This window comes from Leptopilina boulardi, unplaced genomic scaffold (assembly GCF_019393585.1).
Source record: "Leptopilina boulardi isolate dan_hultmark-lab unplaced genomic scaffold, ZJU_Lbou_2.1 LbouV2_352, whole genome shotgun sequence".
In the NCBI taxonomy this organism is placed as follows: Eukaryota; Metazoa; Arthropoda; class Insecta; order Hymenoptera; family Figitidae; genus Leptopilina; species Leptopilina boulardi.
In genome coordinates, this window is record NW_026137921.1 from 1711246 (window position 1) to 1736042 (window position 24797).

Below are 24797 nucleotides of genomic sequence, written 5' to 3' on the forward strand. Positions count from 1 at the left end.
CGTGCAACGGAATTACGAGACACCTTGGGAACGGATAGCCAGCCTCGAGGAACGCACTATATGCTTACGCGGCTAGAGAGCGAAATTAATTCATAGTCATCGGCTATAGAACCCAACTCGTGAATACACGAAATACCACTTTGACTCCGTTCTGTTTAATACCTTGTTTATCGAAACTTTATTAGATTTCAATAAGACTTGCAAATAGACAATTTTGCATTTCAATTATGGAATAATAAAATCATTTTTTTTTTTTAATTTAAAAAAGTAACTAGATTTTATCTCTATTTGAATTAATTAATTAAGTTATGCTTCTAAGTATTGTAATCATGTATTTATTGCAGTGACGAAAAAATGTTGCCATATGAAAAATAGACTATTTTTTCTTTTTACCTTGAGAAGGTGTAGAAATTTGTCCTGAACAATATTAATGAAATAAAAATACAATACAAAACTTTACCAATACAATACAATACCAATGTAAAACAAAATAATACCAGTAAAATACAACAGAAATTCATTACTAATAAAATACCGATACAGTACCAATAAAATACAAAATAATACAAATACCTTACCAATATTAATACTGTTCAATAAAATACAATACCAATAGCATACAATACAAATACCAATACAAAACCGATAAAATAACAATGCAATACAACACAATAAGAAAACATTACAAATAAAATACCAGATACAAAACCAATTCATTATAAATAAAGTACCTACACAATACAAAACAATACCAATAGAATACTAATTTATTATCTATATAATACCATTAAAATACAAATAACACCAATATAATAACAACAAAATACAAATACAAGGCCAACATAATGCAATACAATACCTATACAATACAAAAAAATACGAATACAATACAAAACAAAGACAATTCATTTTCAATACAAATACAATACAAATACAATACAAATACAATACAAATACAATACAAATACAATACAAATACAATACAAATACAATACAAATACAATACAAATACAATACAAATACAATACAAATACAATACAAATACAATACAAATACAATACAAATACAATACAAATACAATACAAATACAATACAAATACAATACAAATACAATACAAATACAATACAAATACAATACAAATACAATACAAATACAATACAAATACAATACAAATACAATACAAATACAATACAAATACAATACAAATACAATACAAATACAATACAAATACAATACAAATACAATACAAATACAATACAAATACAATACAAATACAATACAAATACAATACAAATACAATACAAATACAATACAAATACAATACAAATACAATACAAATACAATACTAATACAATACAAATACAATACAAATACAATACAAATAATACCATTATATTAACAATAAAATACCAATTCATTATTATCAATAAAATACCTACACAATACCAATACAATACCAATTTATTATCAATAATAATAACAATAAAATACGAATAGTACCTATATAATAGCAACAAAATATAAATACAATACCAATAAAATACAAAACAATACAAATTCCTTACTAATATTAATACAATACAAATACAACACCAATAAAATAAAATGCTTATTCTTTATCACAAATAATACCTTTATATTAACAATAAAATATCAATACAATGCATACAGAATACAATGCAATACCAATGCAATACAAATATCTTACTAATATTAATTCAATATTAATACAATACCAATACAATGGCAAGAAAATATAATACAATACCAATATAATACCAATACAATACAAAACAATACTAATTCGTTATCAATAAATTAATAATTCAATACCACTTTATTATCAATACAATACTAATACAATAAAATATCAGTACAAAACATTACCAATTTATTCCCAATAACAGACAAATACAACACAAAACAATACTAATTCATTACCAATACAATACCAATAAAATACAAAACAATACAAATTCCTTACTAATATTAATTCAATACAAATACAACACCAATAAAATAAAATGCTTATTCATTATCACAAATAATACCTTTATATTAACAATAAAATATCAATACAATGCAAACAGAATACTATGCAATACCAATGCAATACTAATATCTTACTAATATTAATACAATATTAATACAATACCAATACAATGGCAAGAAAATATAATACTAATACAATATACAAAACAATACTAATTCGTTACCAATAAAATAATAATTCAATACCACTTTATTATCAATACAATACTAATACAATAAAATACCAGTACAAAACAATACCAATTTATTACCAATAACAAACAAATACAACACACAAAACAATACTAATTCATTACCAATACAATACCAATAAAATAGAAAACAATACAAATTCCTTACTAATATTAATACAATGATAATATACAATAAAATACCAATATAATACCAATATAATATATATTAATAAAATATTAATACAATACAAAACAATACTAATTAATTTCCAATAAAATACCAATACAGTAAAAAACAATACCAATACTTCTCCAATAAAATACCAATACAATACCAATCCAATATTATAAAAAACAAAATTAAGTATACCTTTTTTGAGATATTGAGAGGAGAATTCGAGAAGATTCGTACAATTTTGGAAAAAATAGGTATTATTTCTGGATGTAGTGGTATTCGTTCGAGAACATATAGTTATAGAGTCTGAGGGTTTCATTTATTTTAGAATGGCCTTTCAGGATTTAATAGGATTTAAACTTAAGCCTCGTACTGAAACAGATTGATACGAAATTATCAGAAAAAATAAATTTTCAAATTGAAATTTAAAATTTGTTTTTTTTTTTGTCTAAAAATATCTGTAGAATTTTTAGGTAGAATAATTAAAGTTTTTAATGTCTATAGTTGATTCTGCGTTTTTGAGGTAGAATTGCGTGAACAGTTGAACATTATAACTTTACCAATCTAGATACTAGACTTCATTTAGTTTTCCATGATAAATTTCATCATGGGACTGTAACATCGCGTATATATAATATCTAAAATTTCCCCTACGTTCCTTCTTTTGATTTCGTTCATTTGTGTCTGCGTTAAAAAGTTAAAATAGTAAATAACACTGAATAAATATAAATTTTATATATTACAATTAAGGAATTTTAGGTTATGTTTTACAGGATAAAGTGCTATTATTGATTGTTATCTAAAATGATGTAGTTAAAATGAAATATTAGTATGCTGGAATAAATAAATCTTTAATTCTCAAAAAAGATGATAAAATAATATAAAAATAACAATTAGTTTATAGTTGAATTCTAAAGGAATTTAATTTAATGGAGAGTTCATTGATTTAAACTAAAATAGTTGAATTGCAAATTTTGCGTTATTGAGGAAATCCCTTTACTTAACTTTGTCAATGTTCTGCAGAAAATTCATTGAAATTTAACTATTTTAGGTTCTTACTTTGATTTCGTATCTTAGTATTTTACTTTGATTTAGATAAAAATAATTTTTCAAATTTCACTTCACAAGGTTATTGTGAGCTGTTTTATTATTATTTATTATTTTATAACATATTTTTCTATATCAGCTTCTGAAAACTTGTGATTCCCCCTGGAAATGAAAACTTATAAAAGGAATGAACTTGTTTGTTGATAATAATTTGAAATTGTAAATGAAAATGGATAAGAAAAAATGTTTTATATTTGAGTATTTGCCTCAATACATCATTTTACATATATATGGGGAATCCCAGGTGAAGTGATCATGGTAAAAAAAAAAAAATTTTTCGATCACTCTTAAACTCAGGGCATTTGTAGTACTCATAGATGTTAATTTTTGGTAAAAGTTTTAGGGTTTTACGGTAAACCGCATATTATTTAATGGTTTTTTTTTCTTAAATATTAAAATAAAATTTTTTTACTAATATCAGTTTCGAAAGCTTTTTTGATGCTCTTTCGATTGGTAATATATGCATTTTTGAAAAAAAAATTTTTTGACCAAAAAAATGAAACTAAAAAAATAAATTTGATTTTTTCGGGGTGAAAGGTATGATTTTTTTTATATTAATCAAAAGCTGAGATTTTTTCCTATAAAAATATGTAGTTGAAAAAGTAAGACAAGAATATTTAAATATTGATAATTAACATTTTTTGCTTTTTTTTTGCCATTTTTTACTATTTTTCAATATTTAGACATTCTTGTCCCATTTTTTCAACTATATATTTCTATAGGAAAAAACTGCTGCTTTCGATTTTAAAAAGAATTCTACCTTTCACCCCAAAAAAGTCAAATTTATTTTTGTGTTTCATTTTTTTTCAAAAATGCATATTACCAATCAAAAAAGCTTTCAAAACTGATATATTAATAAAATTTGTTTATTCTAATATTTAAGAGAAAAAAAAATTATTACAAGAAAAAAGCCATTTTTTCCTCTTTGATCACTTCACGTGAAATCTCCCATATACATTGGATTACAAAAAAATAAACTTGTAACTGTAGATTCATTATTAGTAAACTTTTTGAAACCTTAGCAATACATCTAAAAACTTTAAACGCAGATGTTTAGGAAAAGTATATATGTAACTCTAATAGGTGTGATTCACAGACGGAGTACCACGTGAACCTGAACCATGCACACGAAATGTAACGGAAATGTTGGAATATGAGATCACTAGTCAAGATGTCGAGGATCGTAAAAGTGCTGCACAGAAGGATGGTCTACCATTGGATTGTATTTGGGAGATTGTGGTGAAGAAGGGAATGAGGGTAATGACTGCTAGAATAATTTTATGTTTCCACCATCATTACTTTTCTAACAGTTTCAAACTTTCCTAAAATTTTCTTCAAAATAAATTATATACCTTAACTTTATTATCCTGAACCTAAACTTTTCTTATTTATACTTACTATACTGTAAATTTAAAGCTACATTTCTTTTTTGTTATTGTTACAAATAACTATTGTGTAAGCGTAAAAAAACTGGGTAGCAATTATGTATTTTGATTTACCTTTGACATCAAAGTCATTTTCATTTTGACTTCGTAGTCAAATGTCATTTTACATAGTTTTACGTAAAATGATTGTTTTGATTTGTCAAATTGTAATAACCACAATTTTGAAGTATTATTACTTTTTTCCCTTTATTAAAAATTTAAGAATAAAAACTTTATTTAGGAATTAAATGATGAAAAAGTGAAGTAAGTAATTTTAAAAAGATCAAGACAGCATTACAAGGATTTTTAAAAAAACTTTTCTAACTTTAACAAACTAAGTAAAAGTAAGAGGTTAAAAAAACTTTAATTTATGAAATATAATTAAAACATTAATATTATTTTATTTATTTATTCATTCACATATGTTAAGAGGAAAAATTGAAAGAATTATTTAAATATTACTATTTATATATAATTAATTACAGTTTAAATAAAATAAATCGTTAATTTTTATTTACACAAATATAAATAACAGTCTCGTTACTGAATTTATGTTTAGGAATTAATTGCAATTACATTATGCCAAAAAATTGAGTATTTTTAATAATAATTTATTTTGAGCATTTTCTATTTTAAATTACATCAATAAATTATGTACAAAATGTTAATTTGCTCAAAACAGTAGGAAACTAATTTAAGTTAAAATTATTTTAGGAAAAAAATATTTCATCGGTCAAATGTAAGTAATTTTTTATGTTTATTATCTTTTAAACGACATAATTTCTTCTTTAGTTTTTGATTTTTTTGTTTATTTTATTCTGACTACATTTATAAAAATGAAAGTAAGGCATTATTCAAAACAATTATAACATATCCCTGGTTTCAATATTAAAAAATACTTACCGTTGACAGATGAAATAATTTTTTATTAAATAATTTTAACCTAATTATTAATCTTTTAAAAATTCCTTAATTATACCGCTTTTTTAACTGTTTAAAATTACTTACTTTACTTTTTTATAATTTAAATCCTAAATAAATTGTGGATATTACAATAATTTGACAAATCAAAACAATCATTTTAAGTAAAACTACGAAAAATGACATTTGACTGCGAAGTCAAAATGAAAATGACTTTGACGTCAAAGTTAAATCAAAATACATAATCGCTACCCTGTATAAAAAAATAATACTTCTATTTAAAAAAAATACTTTACTTTCATAAAAGATGTCTAAAATTCTACTTATTAAAAATGGAAATCAATTAGAGACAGTACTTTGGATATTCTAAGTGACAAACGAGTACGGCTACAGATGATGCTTTTTATTATTATTATTATTATTATTATTATTATTATTTTATATATGAAAATCTTTTTGACCCGGAGGAGTAATAAATTGAAATTTTTCTTTTCCGTAGATACAGTTATCATTTCCGAGTTTTGATTTGAACAAGCCAAATGAATGTGACGCTAATTATGTGGACGTATTTGAGGATCATCCCGATATTCCATCAAGATTGAGGAATTTTTGTGGAAGTATTGCTGATTTAGTAACTACAAAAAATAATGTTGCCTATGTACATTTTTACACGGAGCCTAAAGCTATTAATAGTTCCTTCAAGGCCATTATGACTGCAATTCGGGATAAAAGTTCTGGAAGTAAGAAATAAAACAAAGTATTATTAATTATCTACTTCTTAAAGTATCTTAACTTATCGGAACGTATGATTATGTTCTAAAAATCATTAGTTAAAATTTTCATTTTATGGAATTTCATTTGTCATAATTATTAGTATTTTGCAGAATTTTCATCAAAACGATTTTCTAATATTACAGAATAACAGTATATAATCAAAAATTCACTTCACAGAATTTGTATTTATTCGAATTTTTATTTGTCAAAATTTGTATTTGCTCGAATTTTCATTTAACCTTCGCTTGACAAGATGCCCACCCAGGGTGGGCCAGACAAATTGAAATTGCCATATCTTCTAAAGTTTTGCCTTAATTGAATCGCGATTTTAAGTCACTGAACAAAATCTTAAGAACTTTCAAAAAATGTAAAAACAAATTTTTAAAAAAAATTTCTTCTTGATTATTTATAACTTTTATCAATGTATGTACGGAGATAACCGGGATGATTCAGATATTTTTTTAATTCTATTTTACAAAAAAAATTGAAATCATGCAGACTTTTCACTGTGAGTGTTTTATGATGTCAAATAATAGATATAAAAAATATTATATTGCATTTTTCATTTGTTTAAACAATTTATTGTTATTATTTATTAACTTTTTTTGTTCTGCACCTACAAAGATGCAGTTTTTTTCTAATTTTGCAATTTATCAAGCGGAATATAATAAAAGATAGATTTGATGTAAAATTATTAATTCAACAATTGTTTAAACAATTTATTGTTGTTATTTACTAACTTTTTTTGTACGGCACCTGGAAAGTTGACGTTTTTTTCTAATTTTGCAACTCATCAAGCCGAATATAATAAAAGATAGATTTGATGTAAAATTGTAAATTCAACAATTGTTTAAACAATTGTTAAATTAGTAAATTTATGTCAAATCTGTCTGGCTATATTATATTCGGTATGATAAATTGCAAAATTAGAAAAAACTGCATCTTTCTAGGTAAAATACAAGAAAGTTAATAAATAACAACAATAAATTGTTTAAACAATCGTTTGAATACTAAATTCATATAAAATCTTCATGTTTATTATCACAGAAAAAACTTGGATTCATTTTTGTTGCAACTCATTTTCTTTTGGGTATCGAAATGAGTATGGGACAAACTTCATGTTATTCAAAATGATATTGGCTGGAATTTCAGATTTCTAAGTTGGCATCATAAGCAGAGTAATTTTGTATTTAAATTATTGTTTCTAATATTTCAACAACACCAGAAAGATTATTTTGACCAGTACGAATATTTAGAAGTTTTTAAATAAAAATTATTTATTATTATTTACGTAGATAATAATTAATTTCATAAGTTTTTAAATTTACCGCTATTATTTAAGTTGGCAGTACCGTTCCTGTTGTCAAAACACATGTTTTCATTTTTCTAACCTAAAAACATATTTCCTTTATTATTTTATTACGCGATTACAAGCAATTTTTAATCAAATATATTAAGTCTAGCGTGTTATTTACTTCTTTGTAATTATTATATTCCATGTTTTTGTGCAAAATTATTCGTTATTTCACAATATTTTTCCATTTTTCTTTTTCTCAAAATGAAACTTGCCTGTTTCATTTTGATACTTTTACCTTAGAACTCGAAATGAGACAACCAGTTTCATTTTTGTTGCGAATCAAATTGAGTATAGAATCTATACTCAATTTGAATTCAGGTTTTTTCTGTGATGTTGAGCTTGTTAAGTTGCAAAATTAGAAAAAAATTGCAACTTTGTTGGAACATTATAAAGAAAGTTAATAAATAGCAACAATTATTTGTTTAAACATTTGGTTAAATAGTAAATTCATATAAAATCTTTGTGTTATTATGTTGTGCTTGTTAAGTTGCAAAATTAGAAAAAATTGCAATTTTCTAGGAATATTATGAAGAATGTTAATAAATAGCAACAATTATTTGTTTAAACAATTTATAATAATAGTTGTTGCAAATTGAATTATATATTTTATTTTATTTATAACCTTTGAATTAATAACTACGAAGAAAAGGTAACAAATTTATAAAATTCTTCTACTGTCGTATGTATATTTGAAAAAGTTATAAATTATTAATAATAAATTGTTTAAACAAATAAAAAATCAACAAAACATTAATAAAATATATTATTTGGTAACATATAACAATTTTGGTAAAAAACTGAATGATTCTAAGTTTTTATTGCAATATACAAAGAAGAAAACATTTGGCCCACCCTGGGTGGGATCTTGTCAACCGTGTATATAAAAAGTATCCAGTCCGGCGAAGGTTAACGTAATAGGCATTTTAAAAAATTTCATTGCATAGAATTTTTTTTCAGATGAATTTTCATTTGTTTGAATTATTATTTGATATAATTTTTATATAACCGATTTTTCATAAACATAAAATGTTTGGAACATTTTACATTGTAAATTAGAAATTAAAATTGAAAATTGAAGAATAGTGGAAAATTATTTTTAAATGAGAAAAAGAATTTTATATTTTGATAAGACACAACACGGAAATTTTGCAACCGTCATTTTGTTGCGATCGATACGCCGCAAGTGAGTCGTGAGTAAATCAAAGTCTTTACAGCTGTCAATTATAGATGCTTGACCGTCGGTAACAATTCGCATTGTTGTCGCTCGTGGCGCTTCGTCCGCAAATATTCATGACACAATATCAGCTTAATAATTTAGTGGCGCTCAGTAATTTTGACAAGTCATTAACAATCAAGCTGATTGATGTATCTTATCCTACCGATACTCAATTGTTGACGACTGAGGGCACACAAGTTGTTTAGTTTCCAGCGAGTTAAGTTGGTCAAAAAGTTTAAAAATTTTAAACTCAAAATTTTAATTTTTAAAATTATGATTAAATTCTATTATAAATAATAATTTTTGCAAACTACAGAATCTGACATAAAAAAATTCTGACTAATGAAAATTCGGTTAATAATAAAAAATTTCGTATAATATGAAAATTCGTTAAAATAGAAATTCTGCCAAATACTAATTTAAAGGACCCAAGCAAAAATGTGTTGCGCCAGTACTGGCAATTACTGGCAAAGTACTGACCGCCAATATTAAACAAATACTGGCATATGTTTGAAATGATAACGTTTATTAGTACTGGTCATTAGTAATGGCTCAGTACTGGTTCAATACTGGAATTTAGCAGTAATTCTGTATTTGCCAGTACGGGTAAAATTAAAGTAACCAGTAACAAGCCAACACTGGTAGATATTCAAAATTCAGGGTTCTTTTTGCTTTTTACATTAATTGAGCAGAAGAACATTTGACATTTGTAAACAATCAGGGTTGGGAAACAAGAGCCCAAAATATATTCGTCCAAAGCAGAGTTGGGTAGGATTGAAATTCGCTTTGGACGAATATATTTTGGGCTCTTGTTTCCCAACCCTGTTTGTTTACAAATGTCATATATGTCGATTATGATATTGTGTAATAGGAAATTATTAATTGCATTAATTGACAACGCATTAGAAATATTTATCAAGCGTGCATTACTTAAATTTTGTTCATTTATAATAAATAAATTATTGATAATTATTTGAACCACAAAAATAATTAAAAATTTTCAAGTGTTGTGATTGTGAACTTAACTTAAATCTTATGTGATAAATATAAATAAAGGTTAGTGTATTTCATTTTATTTCGAAATAAATTTTTTCTTATTTAATTGCTCGCAATTTATAAGTTTTCGCTTCTCTCTTTCTTAAAATTCATAATAAAAGTATTTTTAATATCTGAATATTCAGTGCAGTGAATAAATTAATTAATAAACTTGTCAATAAGAGCATGCCAGCCATGACAGTTATACTTTGATACCAATTCAGGTATCAAAAAATGATCCCATATTCTGGATCATTTCTTGAAAATGATTCAAATATTTGGATCAATTTGATACCTTATATCGAATCAAAACGTTGCATGAGTTGATCTTAATTCTTGTATCAATTTGATACACACAAGAAAACTGTGCTGTGAAAAATAATTTTCGGCGCTGAGCGTCAACGCCAACTTCATGGAGGTCAATTTTCATAATTTTTCTGGATACTGGCATTCGGTATTGAATTAATACTGACCGAGTACTGGTTTGCCATTACTTTCACAATAATACTTGCACAGTATTGGAAAATACTGGCATGCGGCGTTTGACAGAAATTTTTACTTGAGGAGGGTTTTCTTATTATTTTTATTTCTGAAAGCAATATCATTTTTCTACAAAAGTAAACAAGAGACAAACATTCCCAGATGTAATAATGCTGTCCAGACGGTTAGGTTTTTCGCATCAAAAATATATGAAATAACTATGCATTCTATCTACCTAACCAAATAGGACAGTATTATTACATCTGGGTACGTCGAAATAAAAGTCGTGTCTCTTTAGAAATTTTACATTTCTTTCGCAGATAAAAAATATAATTTTTTCTTTTTAGATCTGTGTTTCATTTTTTCATTATATATATATAGCTTAGAAAATTTTGATTTAAAAAAAAAACCCTTGAATGTTAATAAAATCGTTCACTAAATATTTTAACTGCAAATATTTTACACCTTTTATGTAATATAATTTATTATATAAAACAATATATGGCATTCTAACTATTGTGGGAAAATTTTTTGAGAATGGAATTTTTGATATGTAAATTTTTTCTCTATTAATCTACATTTCAAAAGCAGGAGGAAATTCTTTTTATGAAATTTGTAGAATTCAGAAAAAATGAAGAATGTTCCATAAGATTCTCGCAAAGAAGTTGGGTGGTAGCGCCTTCCATTGTTCTTATCTTAAATTAATGACACATCTGAAAAAGAAGAAGCATTAAAAGCAGAAATGCGGAGCTCTTGATTACATCAAAAATGCATTATTTTCTGTTGAGAAATTAAAATCAAACTTTGGCTCGTAAAGTGCAGATTATGAGAAATTAGGTTAACAAAAAAGTCTTACAAGCATATTTGTTTCGTTCGCTATAAAAAAACCTAAGATTTAAGACAATTATTAATAATAAATATTGATCATTTTTTATTCTTTTTTTTTTGTTAATAATTAATATCTAATATGACATTTTTCGTCACTTATTGACTTATTTATAATCTTATAATTTTTTTATATAGAGTAATTTATTCAGAGGAATTTATCTTATAGAGTTGCAATCATATTTTAAAATTTAAACTTATTTCGCGCCTTTAGTGTAGGCGATGAGGTGCACTTGCGCGCGCAAAATTCATGTTAGGTTAGTAATATACGAGACGCTACCGGCTTTTTGAGAGCACGAGGCACTTCAATGTTTATATTGCTAGATCTGGCCAATTGCATAGGAAAAAGCCATAAATAAAAGAAGAAGAAGAACAATGTTTATATTAGTGTAGAGTATAGAAGTTTCTTTTAGTGTTGTGACAGACGTCTACAAATATTTTTTGACGACGAGACCATTTTGATTTTGAAGAAAATTTTCCTGAATAAGAGACTAATAAATTCGAGCAACATAGTGGCTGATCGAAATAATAGGGAAAATCTTTGAGTCGACATAAAATGTTCATCTTATCTATAAATTTTTAGACATTTGTTTGTTGCTTACCTAAATATTAATTTAATGAAAAAATGGAAATTTATGTACGAAGCTGAAGTACGCAACGTTTATGATAAACGATTTTTAAAGAAATAATTTTTTAAAATGAAAAATTCTATAATTTTTTGCGTAAAAAATATTTGTTTATAATTTATTAATTAATGAAAACTACAAGAAATATTTTTTAGGCAAAAAATTAGAGAATTTTTCATTTTAGAAAATTATTTCTTTAAAAATCGTTTATCATAAACGTTGCGTACTTCAGCTTCATATTTATGTTCTATGCTATTGGAGTGCTTCAATTAGCGTATCGACTCAGTAATTATTTTTATATTTAAAAATAATTGAATTCGCGTAGCATTTCTTTTCTTATATTGACATTTGCATATCGTTTAAATTATTATGGATTTTTTTTTTAAATACTTGAGATCGAGTAGCGATTCTTTTTTTTATAATTTCGTAAAGAAATTATTATTATCGCGAAGTTCATTTAATTGATTATACACTCAGAAAAAAAATTTAGTGTTTGCAACAAAATTGTTTGATTAGGCAATTTTGGTTCTTGTAACCAAATTTTGGTTGGCTGAAACAAAGTCGCAGAGCTATCTCAACCAAACATTTGGTTAGGCCAACAAAATTATTTGGTTGAACATTTTTAAATTACAACCAAAATTCGGTTACGACAACAAAATTTGGTTAACACAACAAAATAGTTTGGTCCTAACCAAAATTTGGTTGCGATAACCAAATAATTTGATTCGCTCTCAGCTCATAGCTTAAGAGAACAGTTAGTTTAAATCTCTCACAAGTATGCGGGTAGTCCAGTGGTCAGAGCTCCCGATCTTCAGTTTTAAAACAGAGGTTCGATCCCAGGCGGAGATGAGATTTTTCAAAGTCCACAAATATTTCAATTGGATAAATATAAATTCAATGTTAAATTGATAATAAATAAATAATGAAATAAATAAAAAAGATAAAAAGAAAAGAGATAAGGTAGAATAAAATTTTTAATTTTACAAAAAACTCTGTTGATTTGATCAACCAAACATTTTTGTTGACCTAACAAAAAAAATTTGGTTGAGCTAACCAAACATTTTTGGTATACCAACAAAAAACACTCAACCAAATTTTTTGGTTGACTCAAACAAATAGTTTGGTTGCTTAAATACCAACAAAATTTTAAATTCGTTTTTTATGGGTCTGACCGAATGAAAAATTTTTGTTCTAACACACGCACTGAAAGTACACCATTTTTTACCTGTGTAGCGGGAGAAAAGTATGCCTTTTCCGACAAGCTACTTTCCCTCCCGGTGATTTTGTTATTAGGTGTTACATATTAATCAAACTATGAACAATAGTGATATCCGAGGAAATAATTAGGATATCCCTGGGACGTCCTAGGGACATCCTTAGATATCCCTGGGATATCCCTAGGATATCCTAACCGCCGCTACTTTGGATATCCTTAAAGTATCCTTAGGATATCCCTGGGGTATCCCTAGGATATCCAAGGGATGTTTTTGGAATATCCTAGGATATCTGGTGCTGTAAGGGATCAAGGCATTATTTCCATAATTATGCGGTTCTATGAAAAGCATTTGAGAAAAGTGAGTAGTTTCTAATAATTCTTGCAGGAACAGACAAATTAATCATTGATATAGATGAGTATGGAATTAAATAAATTAAAAGTCTCTGTGAGAATATTAAATCTGCATAAATGAATCTTGAAGAAATTATTATTCTGATTAATTTGAGAAATATTAATTATAGTCTCGTTATTATAATAAATCACGACGCCGAAGACGAAGATGAATAAAAGATTTAATTACACAGAGAGAAAACCTAGTCTCATTTTTGTTGCAGTTCAAAATGTCAATATTAAACGGCATAAAAAGTGGCGCCACCAAGCTAACTTATTTTTGCTATACTTCAAAATGAGTAAGGTAAGCTACTCATTTGGAGCAATTTTGAGTTCAGGTTTTTTCTCTCTATAGTCAAGAATATTGAAAAATAAATCGAGATTAACTTAGCTTTTTTCCACATTAAATTCTTCTCAAAATTTATTTAATTTTAGGGAGTTCGGAACATAAAAAATCATACCCTGTATGAAGGCAATTAACGGACGATAGAATAATAAAATACAATAATAATATAATTATATAATCCAATATAAAAAGTGAAAAAGGAATAATTTTGAACATAATCCTGAAGTGAATGCTTAAACAAAAGTAATTAAATACAAAAGGTATTTAGATATCCTTGCGTTGAATAGAATTAATGCTGCTCAAATTTTATGTATAGAGGCAGAAGCACACTTAATTGAGAAATGAGTCTGGGTAGGTAAAATAGGTATAATACGAGTATATGTAATCAAGAGACTTTAAAGTCAAATTGAGCTAAAAGATAATCGCAATTTATTGTGGCGTTGATTAAGCGGTTGACAAATATGCATTGTAAGATGTTACGGCTCTCAGCTATAACGTAAGGAAGTTAAATTTAGAATACAAATTCCCATAGTTGGTGTTCCTAGGAGAATATATACTCTTTCTCTGCGTATTTGAGAGACTAAAGACACTTCAAGTTTTTTTTTTTTTTCTTCTAAAGCTGAGATATTTTTAATGAGGAGAGTGTTCCATGGTTGAATATATCATATAGTTTAATTTAAATTTGACAAATGCATTAAAAACAGCAATCAGAGCAGAAGAGTTTCTGAAGTAACTAGTATTTCTAATAATACAATTCAGGGTCTTATTAAAATTATTATACACTTGTAACTTGGATATTTTGCTTGATTTTCGACCGAAGTCAAAAAGAAATGTAAAATTACTGTAATAAAATATTTTTCATATGGAATTCGTTGCTCGTCGGACATGACGCGAAATTGTATTGCGAAAATTGTATTTTACTAATTAAGGGGACTTTCTGGTTTAGAATTGACAAAAAAGGAAGGTTTTAAAACTTTTATTGTAAGAACAGTATTAAAGAAATTGTAAAAACTATTTTTGGACATTGTAGCACATTGCGTACACAGAAAAAACCTGAATTCAAATTGAGTATAGATTCTATACTCAATTTGATTCGCAACAAAAATGAAACTGGTTGTTTCATTTCGAGTTCTAAGGTAAAAGTATCAAAATGAAACAGGCAAGTTTCATTTTGAGAAAAAGAAAAATGGAAAAATATTGTGAAATAACGAATAATTTTACACAAAAACATGAAATATAATAATTACAAAGAAGTAAATAACACGCTAGACTTAATATATTTGATTAAAAATTGCTTGTAATCGCGTAATAAAATAATAAAGGAAATATGTTTTTAGGTTAGAAAAATGAAAACATGTGTTTTGACAACAGGAACGGTACTGCCAACTTAAATAATAGCGGTAAATTTAAAAACTTATGAAATTAATTATTATCTACGTAAATAATAATAAATAATTTTTATTTAAAAACTTCTAAATATTCGTACTGGTCAAAATAATCTTTCTGGTGTTGTTGAAATATTAGAAACAATAATTGAAATACAAAATTACTCTGCTTATGATGCCAACTTAGAAATCTGAAATTCCAGCCAATATCATTTTGAATAACATGAAGTTTGTCCCACACTCATTTCGATACCCAAAAGAAAATGAGTTGCAACAAAAATGAGTCCAAGTTTTTTCTGTGTAGAGAAAATTTAAAAAATATGTTTGAGTGTATTTAGTTCAATTTCATAGCTGTAGGTGGCGTCTTCCAAAAGATACCTTTTTTTGGTACGTTAGTTTCCGGGCAACCTGTAATAAATAAATTCAAGTTCCAAACGGGAATCTCTTCATAAGGATTTATTCTGGGGCCTAAACCTCAAAAACGATTTTTTTTAAAGGTTTTTTTATTTTTTATGTACATTTTTCTCAAAAACTCACAAAAACGCCGTGTTTTTGGGTCAATTTACCTCCATATAAAAACACAGGGGGTAGAAATATGAGTTTTTAGAGGTTTAGGCCCCAGTTTTTTAAATAAAGAATCGAACAATTTTTGGGATTTCAAAATCGGTTCGGTAGATTTCGAGAAAAGCTCTGTACCAGTTTGAAAAATGAGTTTTCGAGAAAAACGCGTTCAAAGTTTTTATAACATAGTTCATTGAGTCATGAATATCAAACAACTGTTTATTACAACAGAACTTCGTATCCCGCTGTTTTTAGGGTCGCTGATTACAAATTTGATGTCCGTTTTGGAAAATTCAAAATGGCGGATCCAATATGGCGGACGAAAAAATAAAAATTCAACCGGATTTGCTTAAAACTTGCTACTCGGGGGTTTTTGGGGTCGCTGATTACGAATTTGATGTCCGTTTTTGAAAATTCAAAATGGCGGATCCAATATGGCGGACGAAAAAATAAAAAATCAACCGAATTTGCTTAAAACTTGTTACTCGGGGGTTTTTGGGGTCGTTGATTACGAATTTGATGTTCCTAGAAGGATAATGTTTTGTGCCTATATTCATAACTAGCAATCTCAAAAGGCCACAAGTAACCATTTTCAACTAAATTTAATTAATTTCTTAATCTTTGTCCGCCATATTAGATCCGCCATTTTGTATTTTCAAAAACTGACATCAAATTCGTAATCAGCGACTCCAAAAACCCCCGAGTAACAAGTTTTAAGCAAATCCGGTTGAATTTTTATTTTTTCGTCCGCCATATTGGATCCGACATTTTGTATTTTCAAAAACTGACATCAAATTCGTAATCAACGACCCCAAAAACCCTCGAGTAACATGTTTCAAGCTAATATCAATAAAAGAGGAACACCAAATATGTAAATAAGATAACTGTAAATTGTTGTTGAAATACATACCGTCATAAATATTGTTATAACTTTTGTTTTTGTACATATTTTTTAAAAAACGTTTTGGGACAGTAATTCTATGATACTATGGAACATTTTTAAGCAAAAAAAAAAAAATCGATTTTTTTGAAATTCTAAACCAGAAAGTCCCCTTAAACTATGGAAAATATATTTAGAAGCGAATTCTAGTGATTCTACAAGTCTTTAGTGCGGTCTTTTAATAATTGCTATCCTTGATAACCGTTTGTATTTCAATGAGGTTTGATGTATTTGGAAGATCTACGTTATGGTATTTCAAAGTGAGTTCCAAATAATTATAGTTAGGTTCAATTTCCAGCTATCAATAATCAGCTTAAAGCTACAATTCCATTGAGGATAATCGTTCGATAAAGGATTCAAATACCATATTAATGCCCCATCACTTGCTTGCATTGAGAATGAGCTTTGCGTACATTTCAGAATAACCACGTACAGGGCTAATGGATATAGATATAACATATTTATAGTATGAAGTAAGACAGTATTTCAAAAATTTATTTCTATAAATTTCAATTATTGTTTTTACGTTCATCAGAACATTTTTCAAAGTTTTGCAATGAGGCAAAATGAAACACACTGCAAAATATTGTCAAACAAAAAATTCAATTTTAGCTAAAATCATAAAGAGCCTAAAAAATTAATAAATATGTTATTTTCGAAACCAATTTTGTTGGTATTATGTGAAAAGGAACAATTATGATTTAAAATTAATTTATTTGTGTCTGTATTAATTTTTAAAAGTGGATATGGGTAACCAAGATTTTGGAGATGGATGCTTTAATGTATACCTATCCAAGATTATGTTTCGAGAGATTAAAAAATTAAAAATTTTAGCCTTGAAGATTAATAAATAAAAATATTAATAATTCTTCTTGAAGAGAATTATTGACGACAAATATAATTAAGACTTATATTTACAATTATTTTAAATAAATTTTTATTTTTGCTTTTAGCTTGCAATGACAATGAATTTGATTGCGAGGATGCATGCATTGATCTGAATTTGAAATGCAATAAAAACTTCAACTGTCGCTTTGGCTACGATGAGGAAGTTGAATTGTGCAAAGTAAGTTTAAAATTTACAATTATTTATTATAATTAAATTAATATTTTTGTTCATTTATTCTTTCTTACAAATATAAAAAAAAGCCTGTACGAAAATATTTATTTATTTCAAAAATTATAACAAGTTATTTTTGTAAATTTCATTTCTGAACGTAGATTGAAATTTTCATCCATAAATGAGCAACTTGAATAGTAAATAATTTCTGAAATTTACAAGTTAAGGAATACTAGAATTCTTAAAAATTAATCTCTATCTCGTTGTCTGCGGTGGATAGTTTCATTTAAATTTTTGATTTCAAAATAAAAGTAAAGAGCAATCTTATTCTGAAAAATGGAAAAAAATTATTTTCCAATGTTTAATTATACTGCAGATTTATTAATATTATTAATATGCAGTCAAATATGTTAAAATTTTGCCACAAATACATAGGAAATGATTTAATTTTTATTGAAATATTTGGTTGATGCAGTTAAAAATTATTTGATACGGCAATTTAATTTTTTGATTCAAATAAATTTAACTATTTAATGCAAGTAATGAACATTTTTAATCAATTAATTGATATATATATATATATATATATATATATATATATATTTATTTCAGTGAAATATTTGGTTCTTTGATGCAGTTAATTTGACAAAATTTTATTTTACTGATTCAACTAAATTAAATTACTATTAATATAGTATTATTTAATACTAATACATTATTTCATGAAACCAAATAATAATTATTTAATACCCTAGTAGAAATTTGTCCTAGCTATTTTAAAGGAACTGCCTAGTCGCGCTGGAGTCTGTCTAGTTACTTGACTGACCAGCTAGCTAAAAACTCGAATGTCATGTCACGCTTTTTTCATCAAGTTATTATCCAGCCCAACTTGATAATTATTTATCAATAGGACTTTTGAAAAACTAGTCAAATTAATTCTTTTAAATATTTCGAAATTCATTTAATAATAAGATTTAATGTAGTAAACACGTTTATTTTATGTAATTAAAAAAAATATTCCAATTATCAACAAAAATTATTATAAGAAAATATATTGCACTAAATATAGTAATTCGTTATAAAAATGTAATTTTTCATTCACAATTAAACTGGATTTAAAAAAAAAATTTACATAAGTAAAACGATTGAAGCAACATCTTGACCTGAACTGTTAACAACACTGAAACAATTATAATTTTTATATTAATATGAATGTCATAACATAAACCTTAAAACACTTCTCGCAGTTTCAACGAAAAAATCTTGGGGCTACCGGGGAGCGAACACGGGTCCGCTGGGCGGGAACGAAAGAAACGCACGCTTTACGCAACTCGGCCGTTCTGATCAGTGATATTAGAATAAATGCTTGACGTATTTCACTGTACCTAATAATATTATGAATTTGTGCATATTATTTTTATTATTTTCTAGGCAAATAAACATTTTAGATGTTTATTTGATTTTAAATGATTTACTTATAATTTAATTTAAACATTAGACAATTATAAAAAACTAATTACTAATTTTTTTTATTTATTATCCTCAAAAATTATATGTAAAATTTTATAAATAAAATTATTTTAATAAATTAATAATTATTGATATAATATAATATTATTATTATTATTATTATTATTATTATTATTATTATTATATTATTATAATATACTCAAACAGAAAAATAATATTCTACTATATTTGTAAAATTTGTCTGAAAATAATAATAATTGTTTAATCATTTTTTTTTAAAAACTAAAAACACTTTTTATTCAAGGTAATATTATTTTCATAATAATTTAATTTATTGCAATTATTTTATTATAATTTCATAAATTTTATTATTTTAAAAAAGCGCGCGCTATTTTGTCTTGGGCCAATCAAGTGATTTCAACTAAATATAGGTTATGTTCGTTTCTGATTCATGACAGCTGGCAAACATTTACAACAAATAATATTTTGCATGGGCAAATCTAAAAAACATGCACACTTCGACAAAAAAAAGTAAAATTTTTAAATTTGTAAGCACACATGTGGTTTTTATATCATTTTACTCATAATCGTTCAATAAATCAGAAAATATAAATGTAATTAATTTTCATAAAGTGCTTCAAAAGTTAGACCGAAAATAAACTTCTGCATTTGTTACGTCACGGCTATATATTTCGAGATATCAAGAGATATCACAAACTGCTTATATTAAATAAAAAAAATCATCAAAATTTGATTTATATTATTATTATTATTATTTATTAACAAATTATGAACTAAAAACATAAACAAACATTTATAAAAATTAACCTCAAATTTTTTGCCTTGTGTTATAACCATGCTTACGAGTTATTGCACCCGTATTCTTCTTTTTGTCTCTATTTTCTTCAAGTGTATTTTGATTCTTTTTAAAAAATTTTAGTAAGTAAATACTATTCTAGAAAAGCTCTATTTTTGTAAAAATATAAAAAGAGTATTAAATTACCTGCAGACATTGTGTTTTCTTGATTTTTGACGTTTGTGAACAGGTTACAATAGACAACTCGTCTGAACATCGTTATTAAAAAAAAACATAGAATTTGACTAATTTTTAAAAAATAACCTTGCGTAAACTTCAAATTGCATATGTGAAAAATCACACGATGCAGTAAATCACGTTTTTATACATTTCTAATAAAGATTTTTTTGAAGCATTTTACATATATATGTAAAAATAAGTAAAATGATAATTACAAAAAGATTTAGGCGGTTTTGACTTATTTTGTAAGTGTGCCTTTAATTAAAGTGTCGTTAGAAAAAGGTTTACGCTGTATGTAGCAGATTATTTTACCTTTAAATGTAAGTTTATTTTAAAAGCACAACTTTTGTTAATGTACCGATTTATTCGTAATTATTTGAAGAATTCAATGCTTACTTCGAAATGTTTTTTAAATAAGTGCTTCAAAAACTACAAGCGAAAAGCTGAAACTTTTCAAAATAATGGAAAGTAAAGTCACATCTTTTCGATTCCTTATCATTTTGATATTTTTGACTGCACAACTTACTTACATAGTATAATTGAAATGTTATTATAAATACAAATAGCATGTAAAATTTCAAATATTTATATGGAGTGCTTCAAAAGTTATTCTACATTTCATTTTACATATCTGATAAGTCACACACAAATTTTTAATTTTTTGTTGTTTTCTGGCATTTACATTCGTATAACATTTAAGTTATTTACTAAATCACTTAAAAACTGTTTCGTATCATTCAAGTATCAGTAAATATATGTAATTCACAAGCAACTGGGTTAATATAATGTGTACCATTAAAAATAAGCCCAAGTCACACGAAAGTTACCTGTTTTTTAGATTTGCCCGTATATTTATTGCAATAAGATAAGTTATGCAAAAAATATATATGTGGAACAATAATTTACAGTGATTTTCATAAAATGAATATTGATTTAGATGCTCTGGAAAGCAAAGTTCATTTTTTCTTAAATTCAATTTTTTCGACCACCGAGATATTTCGATACATTTTCATGTGTTTTGTATGCACTGTCTTTTTTTGAGAAAGGAATATTAATATTATTATTATTAATTTTTATAAACAAGTTGTAATTTTTTTAAATCAAGCAAGCGAAATGTCAATACACAAAATCCTAGCATAGCTGTCCAGTTACTAGACTTATTGAAGCGCCACCGCCATGACAAGGATATGAATTTAATTTCGAGCAGCACTGGACAGTGCCATTAAAAAAACTGGATAGCTTTGAGTCGTGGAATTATCAAGTTCAACTTGAATTTCTTTCAAAAAGCACTGATCAGTAACTTCACAGTTATTTATCAGTTCAGCTAGAATCAGCGTCCGCGAGAAAAACTGTCAAGTAACTTGAGTCAATCTAGTGCATCCACGACAAATTTCTACTAGGGTATAAATAAATATTTATTTAATAAAAGTCAAGTAACGAATTATTTAAATGAAATTTTTTTTTATTGTAAATTATAAACACCCTCGTAAAAAATTATCTTCTAGTTGCCAAGTTGAATAGTCATGATTTAACCCTATTTGAAAGATATGTTTATACTTAAGCGTATTTATGGACAAAATTGAATACAAATATTTTAAAATATTTAAGCATCATTACCCAGATAGCACGGAAACTTGCAGCAAGCTTGCGGCTAGCTTACCGTGCAAGCTTGTCAAGATTGCCGCGCAAGCCTGCTGCAAGCTTGTCTGAGCTAGCGAAATGTCCCATCCAGGACAAGCTTGCCGTGAAAGCTTGGTGTAAGCTTTACAGGGAAGGTTGCTGCAATCTTGCCATGAAAGATTGCTACAAGATTGCTGCAAGCATACTAAGAATGATTGCGGCAAGCTTGCCGTGAAAGATTGCTGTAAGCTTGCTACGTAAGGTTGCAGGAGAATTTCAACAAGCTTCTGGAAAGGTAGCTGCAAAGGTCCCCTTCTTTCCAGTCCCCTCAAATTTGTTTCGAAAATTTTCTCATTAAGTTTCCAAATGAAAATAAACAGGACATAATTAATAATAATAAACGTCACAAGGATTTTCAAATTTAAAAAACAAATAAATTTTTTTTAATTTAAAATGTATTTTTTAAAAATTGCAGCAAGCTTGCAGCAACCTTTCCAGAAGCTTGTTGAAATTCTCCTGCAACCTTTCGTAGCAAGCTTACAGCAATCTTTCACGGCAAGCTTGCCGCAATCATTCTTAGTATGCTTGCAGCAATCTTCTAGCAAGCTTTCACGGCAAGCTTGCCCTCGGTGGGACATTTCACTAGCTCAGACAAGCTTGCAGCAAGCTTGCGCGACAATCTTGAAAAGTTTGCACGGTAAGCTTGCCGCAAGTTTGCTGCAAGTTTCCGTGCTATCTGGGTAATTTAGATCAAATTAAATTTAAACTCCTAAAATTATATCCCAAGGTAAATATTGTGGCAAATAAATAATTTTGGAACAATTTTTTGAAAATAATTCTCCCAATGTTAATAAATTCACGCCAAACAAGGGAGGTAAGATTCACCTCCACATTGGCGATCCAAGTCGTTTTTAGAAAGAGAAAGAGAGAGAAAGAGAGAGAGAGAGATAAAGGGTGAGAGAGCGAGTTTTCCCAGAAATTTAAAGGTAACCACGCTAGAGTATGGGTGGGTGTTTCCGGTTCCGGGATGCACAATACACTACGTTTTTGGCATACGACCAGAACAAGGTACCGAACGACGCGATGGCCGCGGTGGAGTATTAATCTAACTGAAAATAATGTTCCCAGTATTGCACATGATGGCTCTCATACTCTATGTCTATATTTTTGCCGGTTTCGATTTGAATAACAATTTATAAACTTTTATTGGCCCATTTCTTGCAATCGAAGCATCTCCTTCGACTCTGTCGAGTCTCTTTATTTCCCCTCATTTTTGTGCGATCGAGGCTTTTCTATTAGAAGAGACACGCTTCGAAATATCCAGTTTTAACTCATCGAGAAAAAGGGAGGCCAAAGGGGAATAAATTCATTTCTAATATATATAAAATATGATTGGAACGTTTTCAATTCACTGACAGAAACTTATCATCATGATCGATTTAATAATTTCAGTAAATATATATACATATATATTTGGGGCATTCTCCACAATATTTTTATTCAAACATTAGATTTTGTTAGAATAATTTTTTTTTATTCTATATCGAAAAAAAGATATGTATTTTTTTTAAGATTTGATGCAAATTAAGTAAATAATATAATTTATAATTATTTATTTTTTGATGTTTAATATCTAAATTACATTTAGTTAAAAGAATAAATCTCGAAAGAAAAAAAATTCTTATATCCATTTTTTCCATATAGAATCAGAAAAAAAAAATTATTCCAACCAAATCTAGTTTTTAAATAAAAAAATATTATGGAGAATTCTCCATATTGAAACTTAGCTTAAATTAATTCAAATTTTATTTTATAAACTCTTGAAAGCTTTTTTATTAATAGTATTTTTTTCAAAAACAAAACAATTTTAAAAGATTAATTATACAAGAGATTAAAATTATTATATTAGCTTTAGTGCTACTCATTAGCATAATGGAATATTAATTAGAGAGATCATGCTTCGTTACGTTGATAGAGCAAATAGAACTTGCAATGTTTACTGTATGTTCTCTCAAAGTGATACGTTTGCCTCAGTTGATTCTATTGGAATTTCAAACTTTTTTTTCACACTATTGACATTTGATTTTATGTTGAAATAAAAAAAAAATTTCACTTTTTTTCATAAAAACTTTTTTTTTCATATTTTATACAGTCAAAGTAACAATGAATTTTGAAAAAAAAAACGTACACCGTTAACCGGGTGGCTATTACATGGTAGCAATTTTTTTGTTCTATGCTTAATCAAAATTTTAAACTTTATATAGAAAAATATTTTATATTATTTAGTAGTGTAAATTCAAATTTAGATGCCTTGTGGAATATTAATACAACTTTTAGTATTACATGTAGCTACAAAAAAGCACACATATATGAGAGATTCTTTTTCAATCGCCCCAGCCCAAAAAGTCAATGTTCTGGGATTGGCTTCATACTTTGGTAAATTGTTGTCCTATATGATAGTAATAAATCCCTAAAATATAAACTAATTAAAAAAATATTTGTAGAAAGTAGAGGGGGTTGAAGTTTTGACGTTAAGGGTAACATTGT

At 26.7% G+C, this 24797-nt stretch overlaps 1 protein-coding gene across 1 annotated transcript in view; it reads left to right on the forward strand.

Moving 5' to 3' along the window:
- LOC127286283 (uncharacterized) overlaps nucleotides 1-24797 on the forward strand; it is a 266689-nt gene that overhangs the window by 203531 nt on the left and 38361 nt on the right. The window contains exons 5-7 of the mRNA XM_051312661.1: nucleotides 4605-4765; nucleotides 6353-6593; nucleotides 18018-18130. Coding sequence (XP_051168618.1) covers nucleotides 4605-4765; nucleotides 6353-6593; nucleotides 18018-18130 — 515 coding nt within the window. The remainder of the gene's footprint in view (nucleotides 1-4604; nucleotides 4766-6352; nucleotides 6594-18017; nucleotides 18131-24797) is intronic.